At 39.6% G+C, this 26728-nt stretch overlaps 1 protein-coding gene across 2 annotated transcripts in view; it reads right to left on the bottom strand.

The window, feature by feature from the left end:
* Window positions 1–26728, bottom strand: part of EXOC4 (exocyst complex component 4) — a 674653-nt gene that overhangs the window by 62668 nt on the left and 585257 nt on the right. For both annotated transcript variants that reach the window (XM_036427305.2, XM_036427297.2), the window contains one exon: window positions 2569–2710. In XM_036427305.2, the coding sequence (XP_036283198.1) occupies window positions 2569–2710 (142 nt within the window). The remainder of the gene's footprint in view (window positions 1–2568; window positions 2711–26728) is intronic.

Below are 26728 nucleotides of genomic sequence, written 5' to 3'. Positions count from 1 at the left end.
TAAAAATCTAAATCTAGTAAAGACTCAAAAGAAAAAAAAATACTCTATCAACTTTAACAATGTCTCCTAGTCATCTAGAAGAAAATGTATTACTATATACTCTATAATCCTAAGACTTCTGATTCTGAAGTTTCAAGTCTATATCCAATTACCTATTTGACATTCTACCTAGAGGTCTACTAAGCATCTGCAACTGGACATCTCCAAAATGGAATTCTTGATTTCCACCTCTCACTCAACCTTTTTCCTCCCTTGTTCTTTCTCACCTCCACCCATGGATTAGGCATCCACACAACTATTGTAGCCCCAAAGCTGGTGGTCTTCCTTGAGTCCTTTTCTCCTTACTGCTTCCAGTCCCTGGGCCCAATCTGATCTATTAACAAGTTCTATCAGCTCTACCTTCAGAATGTGTCTCAAGTCCAACATTCTCTTACTCCCACCTCCATCATACTGGTGCTTATAACTGGTTTCAACTGGTCACTCTACTTCTATTTATAACTCTCTAGGAAATTCCTTTTTTATTTACAGTCAAAGTGATCTTTTAAAAATGTGACTGGATGTCTGACTTATTTGCTTAGCATGATATTCTTAAGATCCATCCATATTGTTGCAAATGGCAGTATTTCATTTTTTTTCTTATGGCTGAGTAGTATTCCGTTGTATATATGTACCATATTTTTACTCTATCATAAATATGCTGAGTAAAACAACTCAGACAGAAAAAGTAAAGAAATATATGTGGGATATAAAACTGAGAGCAAGACATGAACAAACAAGTAAAACAAACAGAAACTCATAGGCACGGGCAATAGTATAGTGATTACCAGAGGGAAGGGGCTGGTGGGATAGTGAAAGATAAAAGGGTCAAATACATGGTGACAGAAAAAGACTGGACTTTGGGTGGCAAATGCATAATACAACAAACAGATGATGTATCACAAAAATGTACTCTTGAGATCTATATAATTTTATTAACCAATGTCACGCCAATAAATTTAATTTTTTTTAAAATTGAAAAAACAACAACAGTGAATGAATGATAAATGAATGAACATGCCTCCCCTGCATAAAAACCTTGTATAGCTTCTTAATGCACTGGAAAGAAAATGTGAACTGTTCACTTGGTCTCTAATGTGTCATGCTCCTTTACCTACCCTTTCACTCCACCCCCTAATCCTCCTTTTCCCTGGGAGACAATCAGCTGAACTTCTCTCTCTTCCAAGTCTGATTTCGTCTCAGGACCTTGTGAATGTTTCTCCCTCAGAGAGTCTGAAACCCTTTCCCCTAGGTCTTTGTACAGATGGCTCCTTCTTGTTACCTTGTCACATTTTCTCTGCCCACACTATCTAAAAAACAAGCAAACACAAAACTACTTTCTCATCCACCTCAGCCATTCCCTGAACTGCCCAGGATGACAGCACTGGCCACAGGGAGGTGCTGGAGCACTGGGAACATGACTAGTCCTACATTCAATGTGATGTGAGTGTAAAATCTGCAAATTGCAAAGGCTTGGGACAAAAAATACAAAATGTCTCATTTATAATGTTTATGTTAATTACATGTTGAAATGATATTTTGGTTATACTAGGTTAAAATATGTGTTATAATTTACACAATTATAAATTATATTCTTTTTTCAAATGTGACTTTTAGAAAATTTAAATTATCTATTTGGGTCACATGTAGCTCACTTTATATTTCTATTGGATAGCATTGCCCAATTCCATTTTGCCTTTTTTTTTTTTTTTTTCTCATTGGCTATTTTCCCCCCCTTAGAATGTAATTCCAGGAGAGTAGGGACATTTGGTGTTTTTCCATTGCTATATCCCAACTTTTAGAACATTACCTGGCACAAAGAAGGCACTCAATAAATATTTATTAAATGAATAAATCAACAAGTAAAGGTTCCCTAGTCTTTTCCTCCTGGCATTTTCATGTGTAGTAACAGCAGTTATCAAATACTCAGAATATTCTACCCTGCAGGAGAAGGAATAAGAGGCCAGTATTTTCATGAATTATTATTTTAACTTACTCTCTCTTATTGGCTTTTAAGATCTTGAAGGAAGGGACCATCATACCTGAATATCTATACTACCTTCTTGATCAGCAGAGCACTTTAGTAAAAACATCAGTGACAATAGAATCACCATAATCACAAGGCTGCCACATTTTGAATTCTTATTATGTAGCAGGCATTGTATTAATGATATCATTTATAAAATCTACAAGTTAGGAATTCTTGTTTCCATTTTTTAAGATGAGGAAACTGAGGGTAAGTAAATGTAATTAACTGTCTTAAGACCAACTATCCATCTGGTACAGACATTCAAATTCAGGTCATTCTGATATCACAAGCCTTGCGAACTCTGAATCACAGTGTTCACAATACAACCTGCGCTAAAAAAACTGCAGAGTGGCTGAATAACACTATAAATCACTTCCGGTGTAAAAAAAAGAACAACACTGATGATAATAAAAAATTATGGTGATAGTTTCCAGAAAAAAGCAAGTGATTTATGACCCATGGTGGGTTTCAATCTTGGCGTCTTGTGGGTGGCCAAGTCATACCTGACTTCCAGATGCAGCACCAGCAGGCAGCGGTCGGCCATGTCCTGGAAAGATCTGGCTAGCTCACTCAGGGTCTGCATGATCTGCTCCGACACCGGGGGAGGATCCATGTTCGTGTGACCATCTTGAGCAGGAGAAAGCACTGGAGAAAAGGAGAGAGGACAAAACACCAATCATTTCACTACATGCCTACTGGGTTTTAAAATGACATGTTATTTTGTTGTTCATAATGTTGTTTTTTACCAATTTGGTTAATACCAGTGTTGGCGGCATTAGATATCCAAGACAGAATAGACTATTTCTGTCCTTGATTAAACACAGAAGCCCAGATGATTGAATCTGTTTGCAGAATGACAAAAAACAGACCTTCAGAGTTGAAAGTGACCTCAGCAGTCATCTGGCCCAACCGCATGGTCTATGCTTGTGACATTTACAAATCTGCAGGTGGCTGCTCAGTTTTGGGTTTCACACTTACACTCACACAAATGTTTGTGAAAGGACACTCAACACCTTCTGAGGCAGCCGAGCCAGTCTTTGAAAGATCTGACCATCCTACATCGACTCATATCTGTCTGCCCTGATCCTGCCAACTTTGTAGTCATTCTTGTATGCGTCAGCACTTCAAGTATTAAAGACATTGCATTTGGCTTCCTTGCAGTCTTCCCTTTTCCAGGCTAAATGTCCTCCATTTTCAACTCTTTGTCAAATAAATGAATTGAATAATTTTACAGTTCTAATACTTCACCAATAAAAATATCCTGGTTATTCTGTATCTCCCTTGAAATGTGGAATGCAGGACCACACACAATAAATACTACAGAGGGGAAAAAAAACACAGAGGGGTCTGGCCTGCCTAGAGAGAGCTATCTACTCCTTTGTTCCAGATACCATGATGCTTGCATGTAAGGCTGTTCAGGGGGCGGGACGGTGATTTTATGTTCCACTTGAACTCATATAGAGCTCATAGTTAACTAAAAGTCCTACAAAGGTCTTTTTGGAAATTTTTATAAAGCTAACTTCTATATCTTTCCTACGTAATTGACACAATATTCAATAGCACTTGGATGTTGCCTTCAGGAAAAGACTGAGCAGCACAGCAGAAATGTGAACTATATCTGTTTATGTCTATGTTTCTGTTATGTACCCAGTTTCCCACAATTTCTCAAAGGTTGCCAATGGTAATTTTGCAATTTCATTCAAGAGATCCTTTAGTTCTATAGAGCTTCAAAGACTGGCCCTGAGTCCTGTCTCCACTACTTGCTATGTGACCATAAGGTAATTACTCAAATTCTGTCGCCCTGTTTCTTTTTCTATAAAATAAGATATTATAATAGTACCTAGAGCATGAGGTTGTTGGGAGTATTGAACAGATTAATGTAGATAAAACTCTTTGACCAATAGCACATAAAACTTACTCAATGTTAACATAAATAATAAACACAAATAATAAGTATGCATTAGCATTTGATTTGTCCAGGTTAAGAAGCGTAATTATAGCAACAAGTTACTTAAAGATAATTCTATCCACCTTGAAGTCTAATTTCCATTTTTTGCTTTTTCATCTGAAAATTCTTCTCGTTATTGGAGGATGCAATGTCCTTGGGATGTGGCCAGGCACTACTGACTAAATGCCAGGAGGTGTGCACCTTGGAGGGTAGGGAGTCACCATATAGCTGCAGCAACATCGACAGTTATGGGCTGTCAGGGCTGCATTGAGGCCTAGACTTGGGCTAAGCCCAGAGAAGGGACCAGAGAGATAGTCAAGACCTATAAGGATAGTTCTTCCCTGGGCAACCAGACTTTAATGAAGTATCATAGCAAGCAGGAAAGAAACTCTGTTAAAGAAACTGATGTGTAAGGAGGAAGAGAGTATAACGACGTAGACTTAGAATCATTACCAGCCTTGGCATCATCTAAGGTGAACAGAGCTCAGTCTGCAGGGGGCTACATGTGAGGCAGTGCCATTCTTCGGTACTGTTAATATGATTTATGTTCTCTCATCTCCAGGAGAGAACACTGCCTTCAGGTCTTCATTTGGCAGGTGGGGTGAAAGCAACCACAAGTAACACTGATGGAATATTTCAAAGCATTTTAGGGCTTTTGAGCTCCTGGGTTCTTCTGTTGTGTGACACTAACTGTAGCAGAGAGAGCTACTATATATATCCAAGAAAAGAGGTAGAAATCGGATCCTAAGAAATCGGACTCATGGTCTGAGGTTCAAAGTTATACAGTGGTTTCCCCTTATCAGCAGGGGACACGTTCCAAGACCCCCCAGTGGAGACCTACAACCGTGAATGGTACCCTACATAGACCCCCCCCCCCCATACATATACTGGTACACCCTTCACTTAAAAGAAGCACTGTATAGCTTCTCTTTGGTATCCAAGTTAACAGCATCTTCCACTACTCTTGTGTTTGGGGGCCATTATTAAATAAAATTAGGGTGACTGGAACCAAGAACTGTGACACCATGACAGTGGATCTATAAGGGCTACTTACTAAGTGACTACTAATAGGAGGGCACCACATACATTCGCCGAACGAAGAGATGAGTCACATTCCAGGCAGGACAGAAACGAGTGGCTGAGATTTCATCATGCTACTCAGAACAGTGTGCACTTTAAAACTTACTAGTGTGAATTGTTTATTTCTGGAATTTTCTATTTAATACTTTTGGATTGCAGCTGCCTGTAGGTAATTGAAACCATGAAAAGCAAAACCAGAGATAAGGGTGGATGGATTACTGTACTAATATCCCAAAGTCTATCAAAGGCAGTCTGGACAAATTCCACCAAGAAAGTAAAAAAAACAACAACAACCCAACAATAATTGCTTTATTATAGAGATATATAACTTCATATGCGCAGGAACTGAACACTGCCAAACTGTGCCATTAAAAAACAACAACAAGCACCCAAGCTTAATAGTTAGAGCATTGGCCTAAGCATTGGAGTCAAGGTTTGATCCCCTGTCAAGGGGATGTGCCTGGGTTGCAGGTTCGATCCCTACCCCTGATCAGGGGAGGAGGGGCATAGAAGAGGACACTGGTAATTGTGTCTCTCCCACATCAATGTTTCTCTTTTTCTCCCTTTCCCTCTCCCCTCCCTTCCACTCTCTCTAAAAATCAATGGAACAAATATCCTCACTTCTTTGGTGAGGATTTAAAAACAAGAACAAAAAAGATAAGTACAGTAAGTTAATGGCAAGATAAAACTTGCAATGAGTGAGGTAAAAACAGTTTAGATAGCAGCACACTGCACATTTCGCTTGACTGTAATCTATAGCAAAAAGATAGCACTTTAGTGAAGCATCTTGGAAAATCATGGCCACAGATCTACTGAAAAGCTGGTCTGTGAATTCTTGAGGGCTCACTGACGTTTACAAAGTTTCCTTAACAAGAAGGAGTACACTGAGCGAAGAAATGCTGAGAATGGCAAACAATGACAACACAAACAACCAACCAGCTCTTAAATGTCAAATGGAAATCTATAAAAAAGCAAGGCTGACAGAATCTGCTGTTTGGGAGATTATAGTAAAGATAGGTTACTACACACACACACACACACACACACACACACACACACACGCACAAACCCTTTTAGAGGCTCCACGGTTGTGTATTTATCTTGGGGATTGCTTTGTTTCAGCAGAACACATATTGTGGGCTTTAAAGCTATTAGTACTAGATCATTTTATGAAAATATGCACTTTGAGCTGTTTTTCCGATACTGGGGATGGGCCACATCAGATCATTCACAACATGCTTGTTCCTCTTATAGCCTTTGCATAAAAGCAGGCATCTCTGAGACTCCTGGCTAACCATTTGCATAGTATAGCTGGGCTTTCTATGCTGAATTGATTGGTTTATGAGGAAGCTAAATCTAGTCTCAAGGGCAAATCCTGCTTATTAGATAAACAACAGATATTTCCAACTCTCCTTTGTTCATTCCACTAGAGACTCTGGCAATCTAGAAGTCTACTTTCCCAGCTTAGCTTAGTAGCTAGAGGTGGCTATGTGTCACCGTATAGCCAATGATCTTCTAAGCAGATTTTCTTTGGCAACTTGACCTAACTAGGGGCTAATTCTGCAACTCATCTGTTGACAGGGAAATGAAACCGCTAAGCATTGATTGTTGCCACTAAAATTTTCTGGGTTTTATGCTCAAAAGCGTCTTCAATAACACATGTCCATCCTGCCCTAGTGCTCAGCCAGCTTCTTTCCCTTTCTCAGTAACTTCCCCCATCTCATGCTGCTCTCCCAGACTATTTGTCCTTCCTACTCTCCATGACTCCTCTCTTGAGGACCTCAGATTCTTATTAAGACTTCAAAAAAAAAAAAATTGTCAGCACTTGCTTTCTCTATAGTCTTGCCTCCCATTAATTCTTCCATGTGCCAACCTGATTAGTGTCTTTGACTCTTTGTTAAATAATTATTCTGAGGATCATCAACAATGATAGTCTATTGCCAACTCCATTGGGCGTTTCCCAGTATTAATCTCATTCAACACAGAAAGGCCATTTCCTCCTTGACATTCTGTTTTCCTTTGCCTCTTATGGCATTCTATTCCTCAGGGTGTCCTTTCACAGTTCTGACACTCTTTTCATAGTTTCCTTCACCGGCTATTCTTCTTTAGCCCGCCCATAAGTGCTGGTGTTCCCAAAGATTTTTTTTTCTATTGGTCACTCTCACGTTGCTCTCACTTGTCATTCTATCTGTTCTCTCTGAGCTCATCCATTTTCATGGTTTTTGCTATTATCTAAGAATTGATGACTCCTAAATTTTATTTGATCAACTGTTTGCCAGCTAACTTTACCAGTACATCCCACAGGCATCTCAAATGCAATGAGCTCGAAACTAAACTCATTATCCATCTCTACCATCTGCTCTTTATCCTGAATTCTCTATCAGTGGCATATCAACGTAGAAATCTCAGCTGCAAACATGAGAGTAATCGATTCTCTTCCCTCCCTCACTCCCCTCCACAAAGACTTATGTCTGCCCACTTTACTGCATGAACGTTTTCTTAATATATTTTGTCTTTTCTATATCTACTGTCATTTTCTTGGTTTAGCTCCATCTCTTCCATGGACTACTGGAAGAGTCTCCTGACTGATGACTTTGCCTGTGCCTTGTCCCTACTTAATTCAATCCTCCATATTTGGTTAATTAAATGTGGGTGAGACAGATTTATTTATTTAAGACACACATTTGGCTATGTTAATTTTTTATAAAAATAAATATTTTTTTAATTAAACAGAACTAATGATTTAATTGACCAACATAATAGGACACATAATTCACATAATAACAGATTAATAAAGATCAGGAAAGAAAAGCAATGACTTGCCATTTACAGCTATAACTTCCCCCTTAGTTTCTTGAGTATATGCCAGGGACAGAGTGGGGATAGGGAGACAGTGCATTATAGCTGGTTTCCCTGGCTATTCGAAATTTTGCAAAAGTAGAGCTTAAAGTGATTCCGGTCAATCCCTACTGCCCAATCCCTATAAATTGGGTTGCCTTTAGAAGTCACTTTAATTTCATGAGGCCATCTTGCTGCAGCTGACACTTGGGGGAGTCTCCTCTTTTCTACTGACATAAAATCCCTGGCATATCAAACACCTAGCACCTCACAAGGAAAACCAACACACTAACTGTCATGGAGAAGCAATCAACGTAGGTCATTAGGATGTCTCAAGTGGTTCCACATCCTAATATTAACCAGACTGAAATCTGTTTAGGTCTTAAAATCAGTCAAAATTGGACTCATTCAGACCCAGAAGAGCATCTGTTTTCAAGGATGCAGCTGCTATACTTTTAATGGCAACTTACTGTGACTTGTTTAATTGATTCATATGAGAGTGTCCTTGTGCATCTGCAATATTATCTAAAATTGTTACAATATTAACTTAGACTGGGATCAGCTGTCATCAAAGTGATAAATTGAAAAGGGTAAAATGGTTATCACAGCAGGAAAAGAAAGGTTAACTCTGCAAATCCAAACCCTTTTAGAAGATGGAAAAAAAGACAATGAGGAATGATCCCACGAGATTTTCTCACTGGAAAACATTTCGGAAGATCACATTTTGGTGCAATCATTATTTCTGACTCCTCTTCTTATTTATACAGAGAAATGACTGTCACTACAAAATGATATCTGTTTAACCTGGATAAAATTATTTAATTTCCAATCTTGACTTTTCTAATTTAGAAAATTGTGGTAATAGCACCTTCCTAACTCCTAGAGCAATGTGTTATTAGGTTTTGTAAGTAATTTTGAGATCCTCTGATTTTGTTACCTGGATGACATTTTTTAAAAAGTGGGAATGGGAATCCTGAGTAGGACTGTGACATTAAGAACTAACGGGGCTTACAGAGTCAATGAGGCTGTGAAAGGAAACTCTCCATTTCTCCTCTTACCTCCTGTTAAATGCCTGTGGGGTATACTACTACCAAGCTCAACCCTGGGTTACAGTGCAAGTGTTAGGCACTATAAATTCACAGTTCCAAGGTACAACTTCATTTGTCAGCTAGCTCTACCCTCAGCCTTCTTATTTCTCTGTACCACAATCCCTACTTTTTATTCATTCCCTTGCATTATTTGCAAACCTATAAAGCTAACTTTCCTCCATTCCAGTGTTTTGTACACAGTAGGCACTTTATAAGTGTTTGTTAAATAAATTATGATATATATAGATAAGTCTATTAGTTTCTGGAACGGGTACACGATAATCACATGCTGAAGTATCTATTGTCTTATTAGCATCTAATTTGGATTTTCTTAGGATAGAGATGTCCTTTCCTCCTTATCTAAGTCAATGGCTCCAAATTAAAATTTCATGGTGTCACTTTTAGATCACTTTCTCTTTCCTGAAGACACATTTTTAACACTCAGCTATTCTTTGCAAAAGTCCTAGCTTTAGCCAGTACTACCAAGCCATTTATTTAGACACCCTTTCCCATCTTCCAGTCTATAACCTTGTTTTAAGTTCTTTTGTTATGTTTCTACATAAGATGTACGTCATCTAAGAAACACATTTGGTGGGTTCTCTTTATTTTGCCTATTTCAGAGGCAATGGTTCTTTTGTTCCCAGATAAGAACTATTGCTTTCCAGCCAAGATTTCCTCAGAAATTCTGGGTTGAGCTAGCAAAGCCAATTGATTTCTGAAAGCCGAAGTGCCGACTCAGATTGTTCCTTGACCTACAGAATTAGGATTGCAAAGAATGGGGACACAGGACATATTATTCAGATTAGATACCAGACATGCATCCATGGGCATGCCAGCGCTGGAAGTACAGCTGCTCTTTCAGACACAGCACCCCTCAGTGGAGACCCTTCTGTCTGACGGCTGTGCTGGGATGCTGCCCTGGAGGGGAGCTCTTTGTCCACTCTGACAGGGAAGAAGGGCAAATGGAAGGAATTAAAAAAAAATGAGCTGGGGAAAAGTAGATTAAATCCATTATCAAGAAGGAGAAAAGATAAGGATGGGGGAATCTGGGGGTAAGGTTAAGGTGTCTTATTTATATTTGCTTTGCTTAGTTCTATTCACCTAATTGATAATATATTGATGGTTTAAAAAAAATGCTTTCAGTGGCTATAGGAGGCAAAGACCTATTTTCTTGTCTATGGACTATTTGTTATTTAAATGACCATGTACTACACGTCCTCCTTTTTAATCACAAGGCTACAGGTACCACAACTTCTTAATGTTCTCTGGAACATCTCCCTCCCACTTCTTTCTCTTTATCTTCTCCAGAATGTCGTTTCCCTAATCACAGAGAGTAACTCTTTGCGGAAGAACAGATACACTTGTCCCCCTCACTACAGGTAATGACATCAGTATGAGAATGTATTATTATATGAGGCCAAAAACAAAACAAAAACAAAGGTCACATTTTTATAAAGAACCTAACTTCAGGGATGCTGCTTAAGAGTAATTTTAATCTCCATGAAACCATTCTCTTTCCTGCAGTTTCTCAGATAAATAAAATGTGTTCTTTGAGTTTGTATTTCCTCTGGAACTCATTTCTTAATGACTGTAAGCCTCATTTTCCGCATCTATACGGTTATGTTGCTATGAGGACCGCTGGGGGACTTGGCCCCTGGCAAGGTGCCCACGGAGCTGGAGCCCACTTCTCACCTCTGGCACCTCTGCCTCCCTTTTGCGGCTGGAACACATTTCACCTCGCCCTGGATTTGCCTAAGCCAGCAATTCTTGGTGCGTGGCAAGAATTTTTAAAACATTCCAACACCTGACTAATATGGTCAGGAACACTGACCTCTTTTCCCTTAGATGATAAAATAATGAAACAGCCAATACAACAATAGCCACCTGGTGTGAATGAATCAAATCTTTACTTATTTTTTTGGAAGATGGGCAAAAAATATATTTTTTGATGTACTGCAGAATTTTAGAAATTAGTTTACGTGTGCCGTGAGATGGAAAAGGTTGAAAATCACTGGCAGAGTGTGAGACCCATGAGAACAAAAGCAATACGTTATTCTTCCTGGAGCCTTTCATAGCCTGTGGTTCTTCTTACACTCGGCAATAATGCCCGTTGAATCTAATCTTTAAGGACAAATCAAAGAATTTTATATCCTCTTTCCCCATTATATCTTCACACAATGCCTCTGACCTAACGTCTTCCAAACAGTTCACTAGCCTGGAACATTATTCCACTTTGGGGTAGGAAACTAAGCTCCAGAAAGGCTCCGAGCGTCTCCAAATATTGACCCATGTGGTGGGAACAAAGGAGATCCGTGTGCGGCACACAGTGAAAAGCAAAACAAAAATAAAAGCCGAGGTGAAAAGAATAGCGGTTTCCTTAGGCTACCCAGGAGAGGAGGCATTCTGAGCCGCCAGGATGGAGGGATGCAGCACGGTCCACAGAGGAACAACCACGTCCCGTTAATTAGGAAACAGCTTGGAGGGAGGTAACCAGCCGTGCAGGCCAAGGCCTCCGAGACGGTTAGCGTTAGGCTCCTACTCTGTACTGTGAAACCAGCACAGACACGTGGTTTTCACACGTGGTGAGCAACAGTACAGACCTCAGCCTCTTTTGGACTTGGGGGGAAACATTAACATTGATTTTTCTTTTATTCCGAACAATCCTCCTGACGCTTCATCAAAACCTAATCATCTACTAAAAAGGTGTGTAGTGAGGCCAGATCAGGTCCTGCTGGGAAGGGAAGTTACTAGAAATGGGGGAAAAGCTAACAAACAGCTCTGTCCTCCTGTGGAAACGCACGATTACGGGGCCATATTCGATTTCCACGGCTCAGTAAGCCTTTTGTGTTGCTGTAAGACGCGATCCAAAGAGCATCTTAAAATGTTAACAAATACTTAACTCAATATTTCAGGTGAATAAGCGACACAGATGTAAGTTTTAACAGAATTTTAGAGGCAAAAATATTATATGGCAAAGAGATAACATTTATCTGTGTTATTAAAATAGCAGCTTCCAGCTTTAGCATTTGTAAACCTCCCAAAGAGCCTTAGGGAGCGGCACAGCCACAGTGTAAATTGGAAACATTAGACCCATTTACTAACGGAGAAACGGAACCCACCAGAACAAAGCATGCTTTCCAACACAACACAGCAAGTAAGTGCCACATTCTTACAGGTCTCTCTTCACTTTATCTTCCCGAGTTTCCTCGTGTCAGGCAGCTGCATCATTCAAAAATGTAGAGCCAAGTTCAGAAAGAATCATTACCTTCTCGACTGAGAGCAAGTACAACCTCACTTTTATCCTTGTTCCCCCAGAATGCCATGCAGTTCCTGGAACCACTAGGAACTACAAGTACATTAAGTACAGTGAACAAGAAGGAGACAGACCTGAGTTCGAATTCTGACTTTCTCATATAGCATTTGGGCAAACTCCCCTGTAACATTCTTCTGTAAAAGGAGGATCACCACACCTAACTCCCAGTATTTTAAAGATTAAAGGAGAAAAGATATAAATGCTTCGAGTGGCATTTAACATGCAAATGCTTAATATATGGCAATTACTATTACTACTACTTATATTATTTATTCAATACAAATGTACTCAATAAATAAATAATACAACTCCAATGTGTTTCTCCTCCATTTATAGCTTTAAGTGGGCTTTGGAACAATTAGCTCTGCACATCATGTGCTACTGTGATTCAGAGCAAACATTGCTGGAAGCCAATTCCAACATGTCAGCAGGGCTGAATCATCTGGAAATGGCTGAGGGCATTTCCTCAAACCTGAAAAGGATGCACAAATTGATTGCTTGCTGTCAAGACAGCTAAGGGCATCTTAATCTACATGTTATTGCCTCCTACTGGCCAAGCACTTGAACAGCCATAGGCAATTTCTCCAATCTGACAATGGATTTTGTGTACTAAACTCTGGCCTTTGAAGTGTATATCTGCCTTGCCTTAGGACAATTTGTGTTAATAAAAAGTAAGGGGTCCTGAGACAAGGGAGAACTTAGTTCCTTTAGCTAAGTCTTCTCTGTCTCCCTAAGATGCCTTCCAAAATTATGTTTTGTCTCTGGACTATTTAATAATTTACCAACAGTTCTCCAGATTCCTGAACCCTTCAAGATGCTGGATCAAGACCACCGGCATTAAAACATGACTGAATCCTAGAAGCCCTGGTCGCTCTGATCCGATCACTGTGTGGACAACACAGACAACCTGCTTATCTGGAGGACAGAGTGGGCCTTGCCAAAGAGCCTCGCTGTGTAGGTGGCACCAGCTGCCTTTGAGGCAGAATGAATGAGGTCCAGGATTTGTGGGTGGAAATCTAGCTAAGAGAATTGCTGGTCAATGAGATCAGCATGCACTTCTCCAGTGTGTGGTGAAAGGAACAGTGGAATCCTGCTCCTTTCGTCTAGCTGGTGACAGATACTCTGTGTAGGCTCAATTGATGAGTCAGTGCTAAACACATACTGATGAATGCCTTGTGAAGGTTAATAATATACAGCCGTATTTCTGTCTTTATACATTAGTTACGCATGAATTCAGTTCACACATCCATTCCAGTCTTGCTATGTAATCCCTAGAATAATTAACAGTTCATATAGATGCTTCCAGAGTCAAGTTTCTAAAAATCAAAAGTCTTATTTTTAAGCCAGTTAAGGGTAAACTACATAGAAAAGCAATGATTTATCTCTCAGGTGATTCTATAATTTCAGGATATTGCCTCAAACTCTAAGTAATTTTCTTCCCCTGAGTAAAAAGATATGAGGGTTCTCATTAATTATGAATCCGATATCCCTACCTATAACAACATTTCTTTTGGACTGTCTACCTATGTGTAGGCTCAGAAAGTGGATAAATCCTGACTCAACCTCTTTGTATAACCTTGGGCAAACTGCTAAGCCTGTGAATCAGCAACAGCAACCTCTGTCTAAGAGGAGCACTGTAAGAATTCAATGAGATGGCACGGGGAAAGCATTAGGACCTCGCTCAGCACAGTAAATGCTCAGTAAATCCGAGTCACTGCTGCTGGACCTCCTGGGAGGACCTGGAAGACTGCAATGCCTACACTCATCTCATTCCTCAGGGAGAAACCTTGCAAAGCACTGGAGCCCGGTGGGCTTGGCTGTTCACAGGTCTAATGAACAGGAAGGAAATAACATACTGATTTATTAAGACATTTACACTCTATAAAATCGTGACCTTTTAACCTTAAAATAAGGAATCACAAAAGTATGAGAACTACAGAATTCTGGAAATGGTGAAGACAAACAGGAGAAAAATGGGAATCAGGATGGCAGGTTTAAATGTTATCTTTTTATCTACAAAAGGGGAGGAAAAACCTTTCTCCAGAGTTGCCAATTTAATAAAGAAGGTGGTATTTCATGCAGGCATGGGGAAGTGGTAGTTTATATTTATATTTGTATTTATGTTTACAATCAGCATCTGTTTTATGGTCACAGTTTGATCCCTTGACAGAGGCACTGTGAGGAGAGCAGAGAAGAAATACGCATGGGGGTGTGTCTATATGGTAGAGTAAAGGAGTCATGATTGTGAAATCTATATAGCCATGACATGTCAACGGGGAATGATAGGAATTATTTTCATTTGAGGAGACAGAAATTGTATTATAAATTATTTCAATATGCACATAAAGACACTGAAAGTCAGGACTTCTATTAAGGCTAAAACAGTTGAAATGGGATTATTTTGGAAAGATGTTTTTTATATTTACTACCATAGAAAATGTGTTATTTTATCTGCTTACTTGGGAATATATTCCCCTAGATAATACCCTAGGTTAAATTTAGTATAGAAAGTAAGATAGGAAAATACCTTATACCCTTGTCTACTGTCAGCTCAGCAGCATCTCCAGCCACTGCCTGCGGAAGAGGAATATTTATATATAACGCATACCTACTAGTACAACCTAGGAATATAGTTTCCTACTTCTTGCAGCAGGGTTTTGGGCTTTTTCCGGCAGTGAGACGTGGCAGGCAGAAAGGAAGGAAGGCATTATTGTCCTTTGCATGGTGGAAAGATGCTCGGGCAGAAGGCCCGGGAGGAGAGCGCCTCCGTGCTGCTTCCTCGCAGCAGGTGGTGAACCCCCTGCGCATTTCCTCATTTCCTGCGAGCAGAAGCTAGTTTCCTTGCTCTTTACTTCCATCCAACTGTTTTCGAAGCCCTTGAAACAAATTTTAAAACATCTAATTCCATGTGTTAAGTTCCTTCTTGCTTGAAAAACCTAAAAATGGTTTCTGTGTTCCTGACTGAGCCTTGATGAATAAATATAACTTTCCAATCATGAGCTATTTCTGAGCTACGGCTACTCAGATCTCAGAGAACATCTGGAGCCGGAAGAGTGGGATGAAGGGTGGCTGAGAATATCCGCAGGCTCTTCATGTATGCTCTCACCTGTGATCACAGGTCTCTTCCTTCATTCCTATGTTGTTCTCTGTGAGCTCATGAAGGAGCTCTTTGGATGTTAAATAACAGCGTGGTGGTTACCTGTACAGACTGTGGAGGAGGCATATTGAGTAAGTTAAAATTCTGGTTCCACCACCTAATAAGTTAATGTGTCCTCTCTGTACCTCAGTTTCCAGTTTGTAAGAATGAAGATAATATATTAAATGAGAGAGAGAGAGAGAGAGAGAGAGAGAGAGAGAGAGAGAGAGAGAGAGAGAGAGAGAGAGATATCCAGGCATAGAGTACTTGATATTATTATTGTTGTTGAAATTACTTAGCATTTTTTGGTTCAAATTTTATGTCCAAAGTCTTCCCACCCCTCACCATGAACTACATTCCATTTGATAAATTCTAATCATGGGATCACACCTATATTTTCCCCAAATTTCTAAAAATGTAATGTTGAAAATTAAGCACCCAGCTACACCCAGTGTTTACTTCTTTGCTGTGTAAACTTCAATATGATGACATTCTCCAAAGACTATAATAATGTTTACTTTCCCGTGAATTCTTCTTGTTGGTCTAATTAAGTACTACAGGAATTTGGTCTCCACATTCTTCCCTCTTGAGAAGAAAAATCATCCACAAGACAAGTTAAAAACTTCTCATCTCATTGTGGAGGCATTAGATTTCCCATCACTACTGTCGTTATGTCAGTGGCATCATCATGTGACAGAAGCACCACCCAGGGCCCGCATCTCATCATGTGGTCCATAGTCATACTTAGCATCACTATTACTTGCTTATTCCTTTCATGTTTGTGTAGTCTTATTTTGAATGCTGTTTCTAGCCTCTTTTCAGGGAGATGGATTTTCATATAATACTTCTCATAATTTACCCTTAGCTGTGCTTTCCTTCATATGAGATATAAAACTTAAAATAAAAGTGCAGGAGTTTCTACAGGGTTTTAATTTTTTTTTGGTGCTACAAATAGTCCATTTTATGTTTTGCCATTAGATGAAAGCAGAAGACACAGTAAGATGTCACTAAGTAGTAAGGGAGGGAAGAGAAAAGGTGATGAAGTGACAGAAAATATGCTTTGAATTTAATGAAGCAATTCTGGTATTTCAAGTTTGTTTGTGTCACTTTATGTTTAAAATTTTTAAAAATGTGTTTTTCAATTACAGTTGACATTCAATATTGTATTAGTTTCAGGTGCTTAGACATTTTTACCTTATGAAGTATCTCCCACTAAGTCTAGTACCCATCTGGCACCATCCATAGTTAACACAGTATTATTGAGTACATTCCCTATGCTGTACTTGTTTTTATCAGGTAAAGAAACAACTTAATGAGAAGAAAGAGCAGTAAAGACTTTCTAACCCAGAAAGTAAAAAGCATGTCCACATAACACCAAAACAGAGTTTTAGAAGGAAATAAATAAAGTACTTCAGATGAAAGATTGGTAAAAATCTGTCCTGTGAGAAAGCATACATCACAATGGAGTGGGCAGACGAGTTGTCTACAATGAGGGGTGCCGAAGAATGTAAAGAATATGAGAAGGAAAAAGTCAGAGAAACAGAATAAAATTTCTTATTAGTTTAATGAAAAGTAACGCGTTCCCAAGATCCCCCACTCTGTCCCTGACTAAACATGGTTCACACTTTTATGCTTCAGTTTTCCATCTGTAAAATGGGAATAAAGATGCTAGCTTTTGAATTAGCTCAGAAAGTGGTGGTGGGGATTAACCAATGGATGATTAACTTTACAAATACATACAGTGCTAGAGCATTTCTCCTGGGGACACAACAGAAATCAAAGAACAAGGGAAGGAAATTTAAAATGGACAGGACATCTTCATTGCTTTGCTGGTACCCCTGGACCAGTCTTTTCAATGAAGAGGAGAGGTGCCCAACAAGTTAAACTAAAGTGAGATGAGCTGTGATAAGCAGGCAGACTGTGGTCCCCAACCGTGGTCCCCAATGGTTAGTAAACAGTAATGAGGAAGAGAGTGCAGACTGCCACTCATGATAGAGAGCCAGCTAAACACCCTAGCAGTTTTTCATCTGTGAACTAATGTCCTTCATGGGGAGTGTACAGAACTGCCCGGGAACTCCCCTCCACCTCTGCAAGAAGGCATACAGTTCGCATGGAAATGAGCACTCTTAAGGAGGCAGTAACTCCTTTCAAAGAAGTTTGTTTTCAATTAGTTTCTACAAACATCTTGCCTTATGAAAATGTGCCCCTTTTCTTCCTCCCTCTTCCCAATCTATCTCATAAAAATTAAAGGAAAACAAAGAAAAACAATCCATAAAATTTTATGGATAGATGTATTTGATTTATTTAAGAGCCCAAGCATGAGCTGGGAATATTTAAAACAACCACAATGTTCAAGCCCTATTCATCTTCTATAACAACAATAAAGAGAAATCCATCTCTTGCCAGTCAGGTCTTGCACATTAAGCCTGAAGATTGGGTTTTCTCCCTTGGCCAAGGTCCCCTAACCCTTACCTGCCCTGAAGAATGAGAAAGTCGGCTTGGGCCTCCAAGACACAGTATTTCACCTCTCCAGGGTTTATACACACGATAGCTCACAACAGACTGTAGAGTTAGGACTCAGGCTCTCTTTTCAGCCTCTGAACAGCCTCCCTGTGGGATCTTCATCTAGAAAAGATTTCTCAGGGAAGACTCCTCAGGGAAAGCCACCCCGCCTGGCCTGGATTTTCTGTGTGCTCTGTGGTTGACAACCTTGAACCAGTGAAGTAAAACAAAACTAGGTTTAAAAGCCTGAGAAAAAAATACTGTTATTTCATCAACTTGGCTGGCTTCCTTTTTTAACATAAAAAGTTAATATTGAGGAGACTGCATTGTGCTCTGCCATAAACAAAGAGATGAGCAGCCAGGGAAGTCCGCGTTCTATGACTAGTTCTCTTGCTAATTTTTCTAAAAGGGTTTGGGATTTATTTGCTTCCCCGAAGATTTATATACTGCCCATTTCCCTAAGCACCTGGGGTTCTTTCTCATATATTACCTCATATTAGCCGTGCAGATTTTAATTAAAAAGATTCCACAGGGGCACACATACATAATAAAAACAATCTCATAAAACAGAACAAGTCTCTGTTTCTCAACGTAAGGCTCTTAACATTCATCCCTTCAAGTCAACCTACCCCTTTCTTCTTTTCCATCTTCAACATTTCCTAGGTAACTGTATTAAAAAGAGAACAAAAACCGCTGGTTCATTTAACCACCTCCCTGCATTCATGTCTTATGCAGACTGTGGTCCACGAGACTGTGGGCCCCAATGGCCTGGACTGTGTATCCTTTGTCCAGTGGCAACTCCTCATACCCAACCCCATCCTGGCATAGGCGGGCTGATGACTGATGTGACAGATGAAGGAAGGACAATATCCTGCCTTGATCAGGGCAAATTTTGTCTTCCTATTTCCCCTCATGGGAGTTCTCATCTCTTTCTTTTTTGACACTAAATATCATGGATTCTTCTCTAGAAATTAAGTATATGTCAGTCTTTCCCCACATCCTCCGTACTAGTTACCCGCCGTTTGGCATCCTTCATCTATCTGCCACTGCCTGAAGATCCGGTTATCTCCATTGGCCAAGGTCCCCTAAACCTTACCTGCCCCGAAGAATTAAAAAGTCGGTTTGGGCCTCCAAGACACATAATCGTATTTCACCTCTCCAGGGTTTATACATACTATAGCTCACAACAGACTGTAGAGTTAGGGCTCATTGCCCAGGAGCGTGGCATGCTTTAGCTCTGGACTGTGAAGGGAAGTTCTTAGGAAGGCGAGCTCCTGTGTTCCTCTCTCTGTGGGAGGCATTTGGTAGTTGATTTTATTACAACAGGACTTACATGAGTCCGATGTTTCTCTCCCTGGCCACCTAGCATTTACTGAACATGTAGAGTAGGGGTGTCGAACTCAATCAGAGAAGGGGCCAAAATCTAAAATCCAGCCTAAATCGCAGGCCGAATGGTTTACTGAACAGTCATAAACTGTCATTGTGATGGAAATGCAGCGGAGTGCAGTGATGACAGCGTGGTGCGGGCCACATTGCAAGGCCTGGCGGGACGGATTTGGCCCGCGGGCCTTGTGTTTGACACATGTGATGTAGAGAATACTCAGGAATGTGCTCTAACCCTAAAAGGCATTCACAGCCCAGCTGGCATGGCTCAGCGATTGAGCAGTGACCTATGAGCCAGGAGGTCATGGTCTGATTCCTGGTCAGGGCACATGTCTGAATTGTGGGCTCAATTCCCCTCGTGAGGTGTGTAGGATTCAGCCAATCAATGATCCTCTTACATCACTGATGTTTCTATCCCTCTCTCCCTTTTCTTTCCTCTCTGAAATCAATAAAAATATATTAAAAAATAAATAAAAGGCATTCATAGAGTTGTGTGTGTTTTTTAAAAAAAACATTTCCAAGCCTTTCAACGTTCTGAGCCCTTTAAATGTGAAAACCCCATGACTACCTTTCTGTGGCACCTGCTGCAGGGGAGTAGGATGAGGGACAACCTCAGGGAGTGACTGGCCCAGGGCCACCTAGGGAAGCAGGAGGACCATTGGAAGTGGCTATGGGTGCAATGTCCCTTCCCTGGAATCTTCTTTGTATCAGGCCTGCCGCCCTGGGATCTCCAAGCCAGCCTGCCACGCGCAGCCTGTGAATGCTGCTGCAGTCCTCTTCAGATCATCAGGCATCTGCTCTGAGAGGCTGAATGAGAGATGCCAGAGGAACATTAGCGCAGAATTTCCTAACTTGAGTGCAATTAAAATCTCAGCCACAGTGCAGAATTAATGTAGCCCTTTGCATTTTAAATACATATTTTAATTAAATGACACCCGTCTGCAGAATATGAGACTGCATTTTTATTGAGGATTTCGCATTATATAATCTGTTCCTATGAAGCATAAATGGCTTGGTTCATGTTTGCAGAAACCTCAGAAGAATTATATAGATCCTGCATAAGCACATGTGGGGCCACTCAATTTTGCTTAAATTTAAATCTGTTTCACCAGCATGCTAAGTGTTGTTTGCGTGATGAGATTTAGATTGTGTATGAACGTCTTGGATCGTTCATACACAATCACGACTGCATGGCTCCGGCGAGGGAGTGTCTGAGGGAAGGAAAGACAGGTCAAGCCGGGGGCACCCGTGCCCTGGCCGGAGCCATGCAGTCGTGATGTAATCTTGCAACTCATTTAACTGAATGCGAAGCTTCATCTGAGGTGAAAGGGAGCAAATGGTTTTCTCTTTAGAGCTGTTACTTAGCATCTTTGCTCGATGTGGGTTTTGACCTGTATCTTCACATTCACTGTGTTCGTCAAGAAGGGAAAGGCCCAGACGAGGGAACCCAGATTCTAGGCCTGGTTGTGGCATCACTTTGAGGCATGACCTCAGGCAAGTCAGACATCCAGCGTTGTCTCCATGAAGTGGGAGAACAAAGCAAAGTGGTTCTGAGGCTGGGCACACTAAATCCTGCCTCCATACACTCTTTAATCTCCTTCTGCCCCAATTTCATCATCTAAGAAATGAGGACAACTACCAGCTCTCTCATAAGCCACCGTAAGGACTAGGCAAGATAACACAGTAGAGATCTTAGACCAGAGCCTGCCTCAGACCAGCTGTCACTGCAGTGGAGTCAGGACTGGGAGGCAGGACTGCTTTGCCCCTTACTGCCTGCATAATTTTAGAGGAGTTACTCAATCTTTTGAACCTTATTTTTATCATCTGAAAAAAGGAGACAACAATGCTGAGTGGATTAGATTCCCATTGCTCCTGTGACAAATTATTGTAAGGTCCTAGTTTATGCATCACAAATGTATTTACTTATAGTTCTGGAGATGAGACATGTGACATGGGTCTGATGGGATAAAATGGAGGCGTCAGAGGATCTAGGGTGAATCTGTCCTGAAGCCTTTCCCAGGGTCTAGAGACTGCTGACATTCCTTGGCTCGTGATCCCTTCTCCATTTTTAAAGCCAGCGATGAAGAGGTGAGTCTTTCTCATGTTGCTTCACCCTGAACTACTCATCTGTCTCCCTCTTCTACTTCTAAGGTGCCTTGTAATTACATTGGGCTCACCTGGACCGACTAACTTCCCTACATTAGGGTGAGCTGATTAGCAATCTTATCTTCAAACTTAACTCCCCTTTTCTGACAGGTTCTGGGGATAAGGGGATTAGAGGACTTTAGGGGGCTAAGTTCTTCCCACCACACGTATACCTCACAGGGTCATAAGAATTAAAAGTAATATTCTAAAACTCCCAGTAGAGAGTCTTGTGCGTGAATAAATGCTCAATAAATGACAGTGTTCATTATTGGAGTGAATTAGTGACTAAGGTCCCATCAATCTTGGAAGTTCTATAATCTTATAATCATATTGTTAAATGTGTTTCTAATAGTTTTGTTTTGATCATAAAGCAGTATGTTCCAAGTTCTGATTTCATATCTCTAAAGATTTGTCTATTAATAGCCAGAATATCACAACAGAATAACATCTGGCTCTCTGGTTAATCTATTAATTGAAATTTGAGATACATTAAAACTTCTAATATGATTATTATACCCTAGGGGGATCTGCCTCAAAAACGGTCAAATAGCTTGTGAAATTATCTTAACAACCGTGAATTATTAATTTGAAAAGATATATGCACCCCTATATTTATTGCAACCTTATTCAAAATAGCCAAGATATGGAAGCAACCTAAGTGCCTATCAATAGACAGATGGATAAAGAAGATGTGTTACATATATACACTGGAATATTACTCAGCCATAAAAAAAAAAAAATGAAATTTTGCCATTTGTCTCAACATGGGCAGACCTAGAGGGTACCATGCTAAATGAAATAAGTCAGTAAGAAAAAGACAAATACCTTATGATTTCACTTATATGTGGAATCTGGGGGTGGGGGGGAAAGGCAAACCCACGAATAAACCAACAGAAACAAACTCATAGATAACAGGGAACAAACCGATGATTGCCAAAAGGAGTGTGTTAGAGGGGCTGAGTGAAAATGGTGAAGGGAAATAGAGGTACAAACTTCCAGATATAAAATACAAAAGTCATGTGGATATAATGTACAGTACAGGGAATGTAGACAATAGTATAATAACTTCGCATGATGACGCATAACTCATCATGGTGATTACTTTGTAAGGTAAATAAATGTTGAATAATAAATGTTAAAAACATGTTGTACTCTGAAATTATATAATATTGTATGTCAACTATACTTTAATAAAATAGTAAACTTTATAATATTACTTATTTGGATATAATGTTAGATATAACATTATAGATGTGCATCTATAAACACATAACAGAAGGGCTTAAATTTTTTCATTATACCTAAAAACAAACAAACCACTAAGTCAAGTTATCAGGCTTCTGTTGTCTCTTATGGAATTACTGCTGATAAACAGAATCCAGTTCAAAACTGTTCTGTGTAAGGCATTCTATTGCTTTCAGCTATCTGCCATCTGATATTCCTTATAAAACCAGAAAACATCTTCCTCAATATTGTATGCCCATAAGCAAGGCAGAATGTGGGAGCCACTGAAAGGGTTAAGGAGGATAAGACGGGGAAGAGAAAACCTTATTGTGCTTAGCAGAAAGCTTGCAGCCTTGAGCACAGCATAGCCAGATAACCAGAAGACACCTGGCAAGGGAGAAACCAAGGACGGACCAGACCTTTACATCAGCAGAGCGACTTGCAGCCAGCAAATATTAATAAAAACCTATCCCTCCCTGCTCTCTTTGCTGATGCTTTTCTCAGTCTCAGTCCATTTGCACCCAGGTGCTGGGAATAAAATCTCTTTTGATACATTATGGCCTCATGTCATAGGTGCAAAACCCTGGCCTACTCCCAACCTTTCAGGAGCCACCTGGGATCTTATTAAATAATGGGTAGTAGAGCTTTTATCACTTACCCAACACCAATAAAATCAATAATTCTAGTAAATTTGGATTTGGTGGTCAGCACTAGAAATGAGGACAGATGATCAGTTATTCATCAGAAATGCTACAAGAGAAATTTTGAAAGTCCAGATTCCAACTGACTTTAGAAGGTCCATTTTTCTCCAGTTTCTGGAGTGCAGGAAGACTGAGTGGAACTCTGTGGACAACACGTTTATCTCAGATGGTCTACCTAACATTTTCCTATAGTCTCAATAACTCATTAGAATTGATTAAAAACTTAAAAGTGAGGACCCAGTGAGAACTTTTGCTACTATAATCACTTTATTTTAACCAAAGCTAGATATACACATAGTCAAGTAGTTTTTATAGGTATACTGTACTGCTCCATGGTGTTTTTTTAAATTTTTTTCCCATTTAAAAAAATATATATATTTTATTGATTTTGTACAGAGAGGAAGGGAGAGAGATAGAGAGTTAGAAATATCGATGAGACAGAGTCATCGATCAGCTGCCTCTTGCACACCCCGCAACCATGGTACATGCCCTTGACCGGAATCGAACCAGGGACTTTTCAGTCCCCAAGCCGACACTCTATCCATTGAGCCAAACTAGTTTTGGCTAAAATTTTTTCCTATTTTTAATTCATCTTTATGTTTTTCTAAACATTTTTTCAATTCTATCTTCTAAGCTTTCTTCTGAGATTTTTATTTTTCAAGAGTTTACTTTGGTCTCTGTGTTTCATATTATATGTTTTTTGAAATGTGTATTTCCCACTGAAATATTATTATTAATGGAGGTTAAAATTGATTAGTTTGTGATTTTTTTTTTTGCTAATTAATGAAATCCACATTGTTTGAGCCCCTTCTAAGTACCATATTAGTTGGTGATATAATAAGGAAAGAGATAAAGTTCATACTTTTAAGGTGCATGTAGTCTAATCAGAAAGACAGATGTAGAAATAGATAAATAGTATAATGTACTATATAAAATGCTAGAGATAGCTCTTGGGCATTATGAAAGGTCAGATAAAAGTTGCTTAATTCAATTTGAGAGGATCCAAAAAGGGTTCTTAAAGTGCTGACACTGAAGCCGAATTTTTAAGGAAGAAGAGGAAGTAACCAGATGAGGGGGAATGGGAAAGGTAGGAGAAAAGGTATCAGGCTCAGCGGAGACAGCCTGAATAAAGGCAAGGAGGTGAGAAATGGCATGACACTGCAGGAGAACTAAGGCAGTTCAATTTCCATAAATCAGAGACCTAGATTGTGAGGAACTTTCTAAGTCATGTTAAAGATCTTGGACACTTCCTATGGGATGATGAGAAGAAATCAACGCATCAGTTACCAGGTCATATTTGCATTTAGATAGATTGCTTTGGTATGGCCTTTGTATCACAGGTGAAAAACCATGAAGGTGTAAATTAGGGTCCTGATAGTAGGAATAAAGAAGAAATGACAGATATAGAAATATTTAGGAAGTAAGATTAGCAGATCTTCATAGCAACTATTGATAATGATAAAAGCATAATATGCTAATAAGACTGGATGTCCTTCTGGACGAAGCCAGGCTGCAAGGGAAGCCAGGGTCATGGGTACCTGCTGGCCGCCAGAAGGAAGCCCAGGTCCCAGGTGCCAGAGGGAAACTGGTGCTGGCAGCCGGGGAAAGGAAGACCTACTCTTGCATGAATTTTGTGCATCAGGCCTCTAGTAAGAAATAAGCATTTTAGCTCAGCTGGTGTGGCTCAGTGGCTGAGCATCACCCTATGAACCAAGAAGTCACAGTTCAATTCCCAGTCAGGGCACATGCCTGTGTTGTAGGCTCTAACCCCAATAGGAGGTGTGGAATGAAACATCATTGATATTTCTATCTGTCTCTTTCTCTCCCTTCCTCTCTGAAATAAATAAATAAATAAATAAATAAATAAATACCAAAAAGAAAAGAAATAGAGATTATCATTATACTTAATTTATAGGTAAGAAAATTAAGACTCATAGTCATTAAAAATCCTGTCTCGTATTCCATAACCAGAAACAATGTTTCTATGAAAGAAATACACTCAGAACTTCCCACAGTTGACTTCAAAGTGAATTTCTGTAACACAACATATTCTTTAGTTAATAAGTAAGATTTGTTCCAAAAATCAGGTACTGAAGGAAAAATTGTTTAAGGAAATAAAAGATAGGTCAAAGTAGAAGGTCAGAAAGAACATTTTCAGTAAATAAAATCCACATTTAGCAAGGGATAAAATAGGCATATAATTAAATATATTGCTTTAAATAAGGAAGTTAATGGCCAAAATACTATGAAAATCCAAAGGCAATTGTACTGTTTAATCCCAGGAGGAAGCCTTAAGAGAGGTAATGGATGACATGGGAGGAACCTGCCTGTGCTATATAAGATAATTGTTACCATCAGTGCTTGAAATGAGAGGGAAAGATAATTGTTACCATCAGTGCTTGAAATGAGAGGGAAAGTAAGGGGAATAGTAGCACTGGCAGAAATAAGAAAAAGGGTTGGCTCATTGTAGTCGCATTTACCAGCCAATTCAGCAAATGGGAGAAGAGTAGCCGATTTTAGGATCTCATTGGAAGAACTCTGTTAATTTAATTCAATTTGACGAAACATTTACTGCATACCTGCTATGCCTTGAACTGGTTTTATTATTGATAGTGGTAATTAGACTGGCCTTGTCAACAACTGTCTCAACATGCAGTACTCACAGGCCCTGTTCAGCACACCCAAGCCGGTTGATTTCTTCCTGGTGTTTTGGTTTAGGATCTAAGCTAATGGGGAATCTGATGAGGGAAAGGAGTCTCAGTGCTGGCTGATCTGGCAGTGGAGGCTGGGCTGTTAAGTAATTCACAGGACTAATGCAGTGTGGAGGGTACAAAATTAAGTGAATTGCAGCATGGGTAATTGACCCATAATGAATTCAAGCTACAATAAATAGCTATCTTCACTTTTCTTGCTTCCCAGCCCTCCTAAGTATATTTCTGGTATACATTTCTCAAATGTTTAGATGTTTCCAATGGTCCTGCTAAAGTTAACAAAAGATCCACAATAATTAAGTCTTTCTGTTGTTTTATGATGTGTGTGAAACCTTAAGAAGTGATCCTTGTAAAGTACTAGTATACAAACAAAATCAAGGAATTACCTTACTAATGTTACAGAAAATACCATATTAGTACTTAAGAATTTAAACTTAATCTAAAGACAAAAATGGGCAGAACTCCTTAGATGCTTATAAGAAAAATCATACTTTAGATTATGTTATACTGTGCCAACAGGATTTTATTGAAAACAAAGATTATACAATAGTTATTAAAAACTAAGCAATTTAAAGTTATGGTAGAAGTTTTAAA

This window comes from Pipistrellus kuhlii, unplaced genomic scaffold, assembly GCF_014108245.1.
Source record: "Pipistrellus kuhlii isolate mPipKuh1 unplaced genomic scaffold, mPipKuh1.p scaffold_m20_p_10, whole genome shotgun sequence".
NCBI lineage: Eukaryota > Metazoa > Chordata > Mammalia > Chiroptera > Vespertilionidae > Pipistrellus > Pipistrellus kuhlii.
The sequence above is the reverse complement of the archived record's forward strand: the minus strand, read 5'-3'. Positions and strand labels throughout refer to the sequence as shown.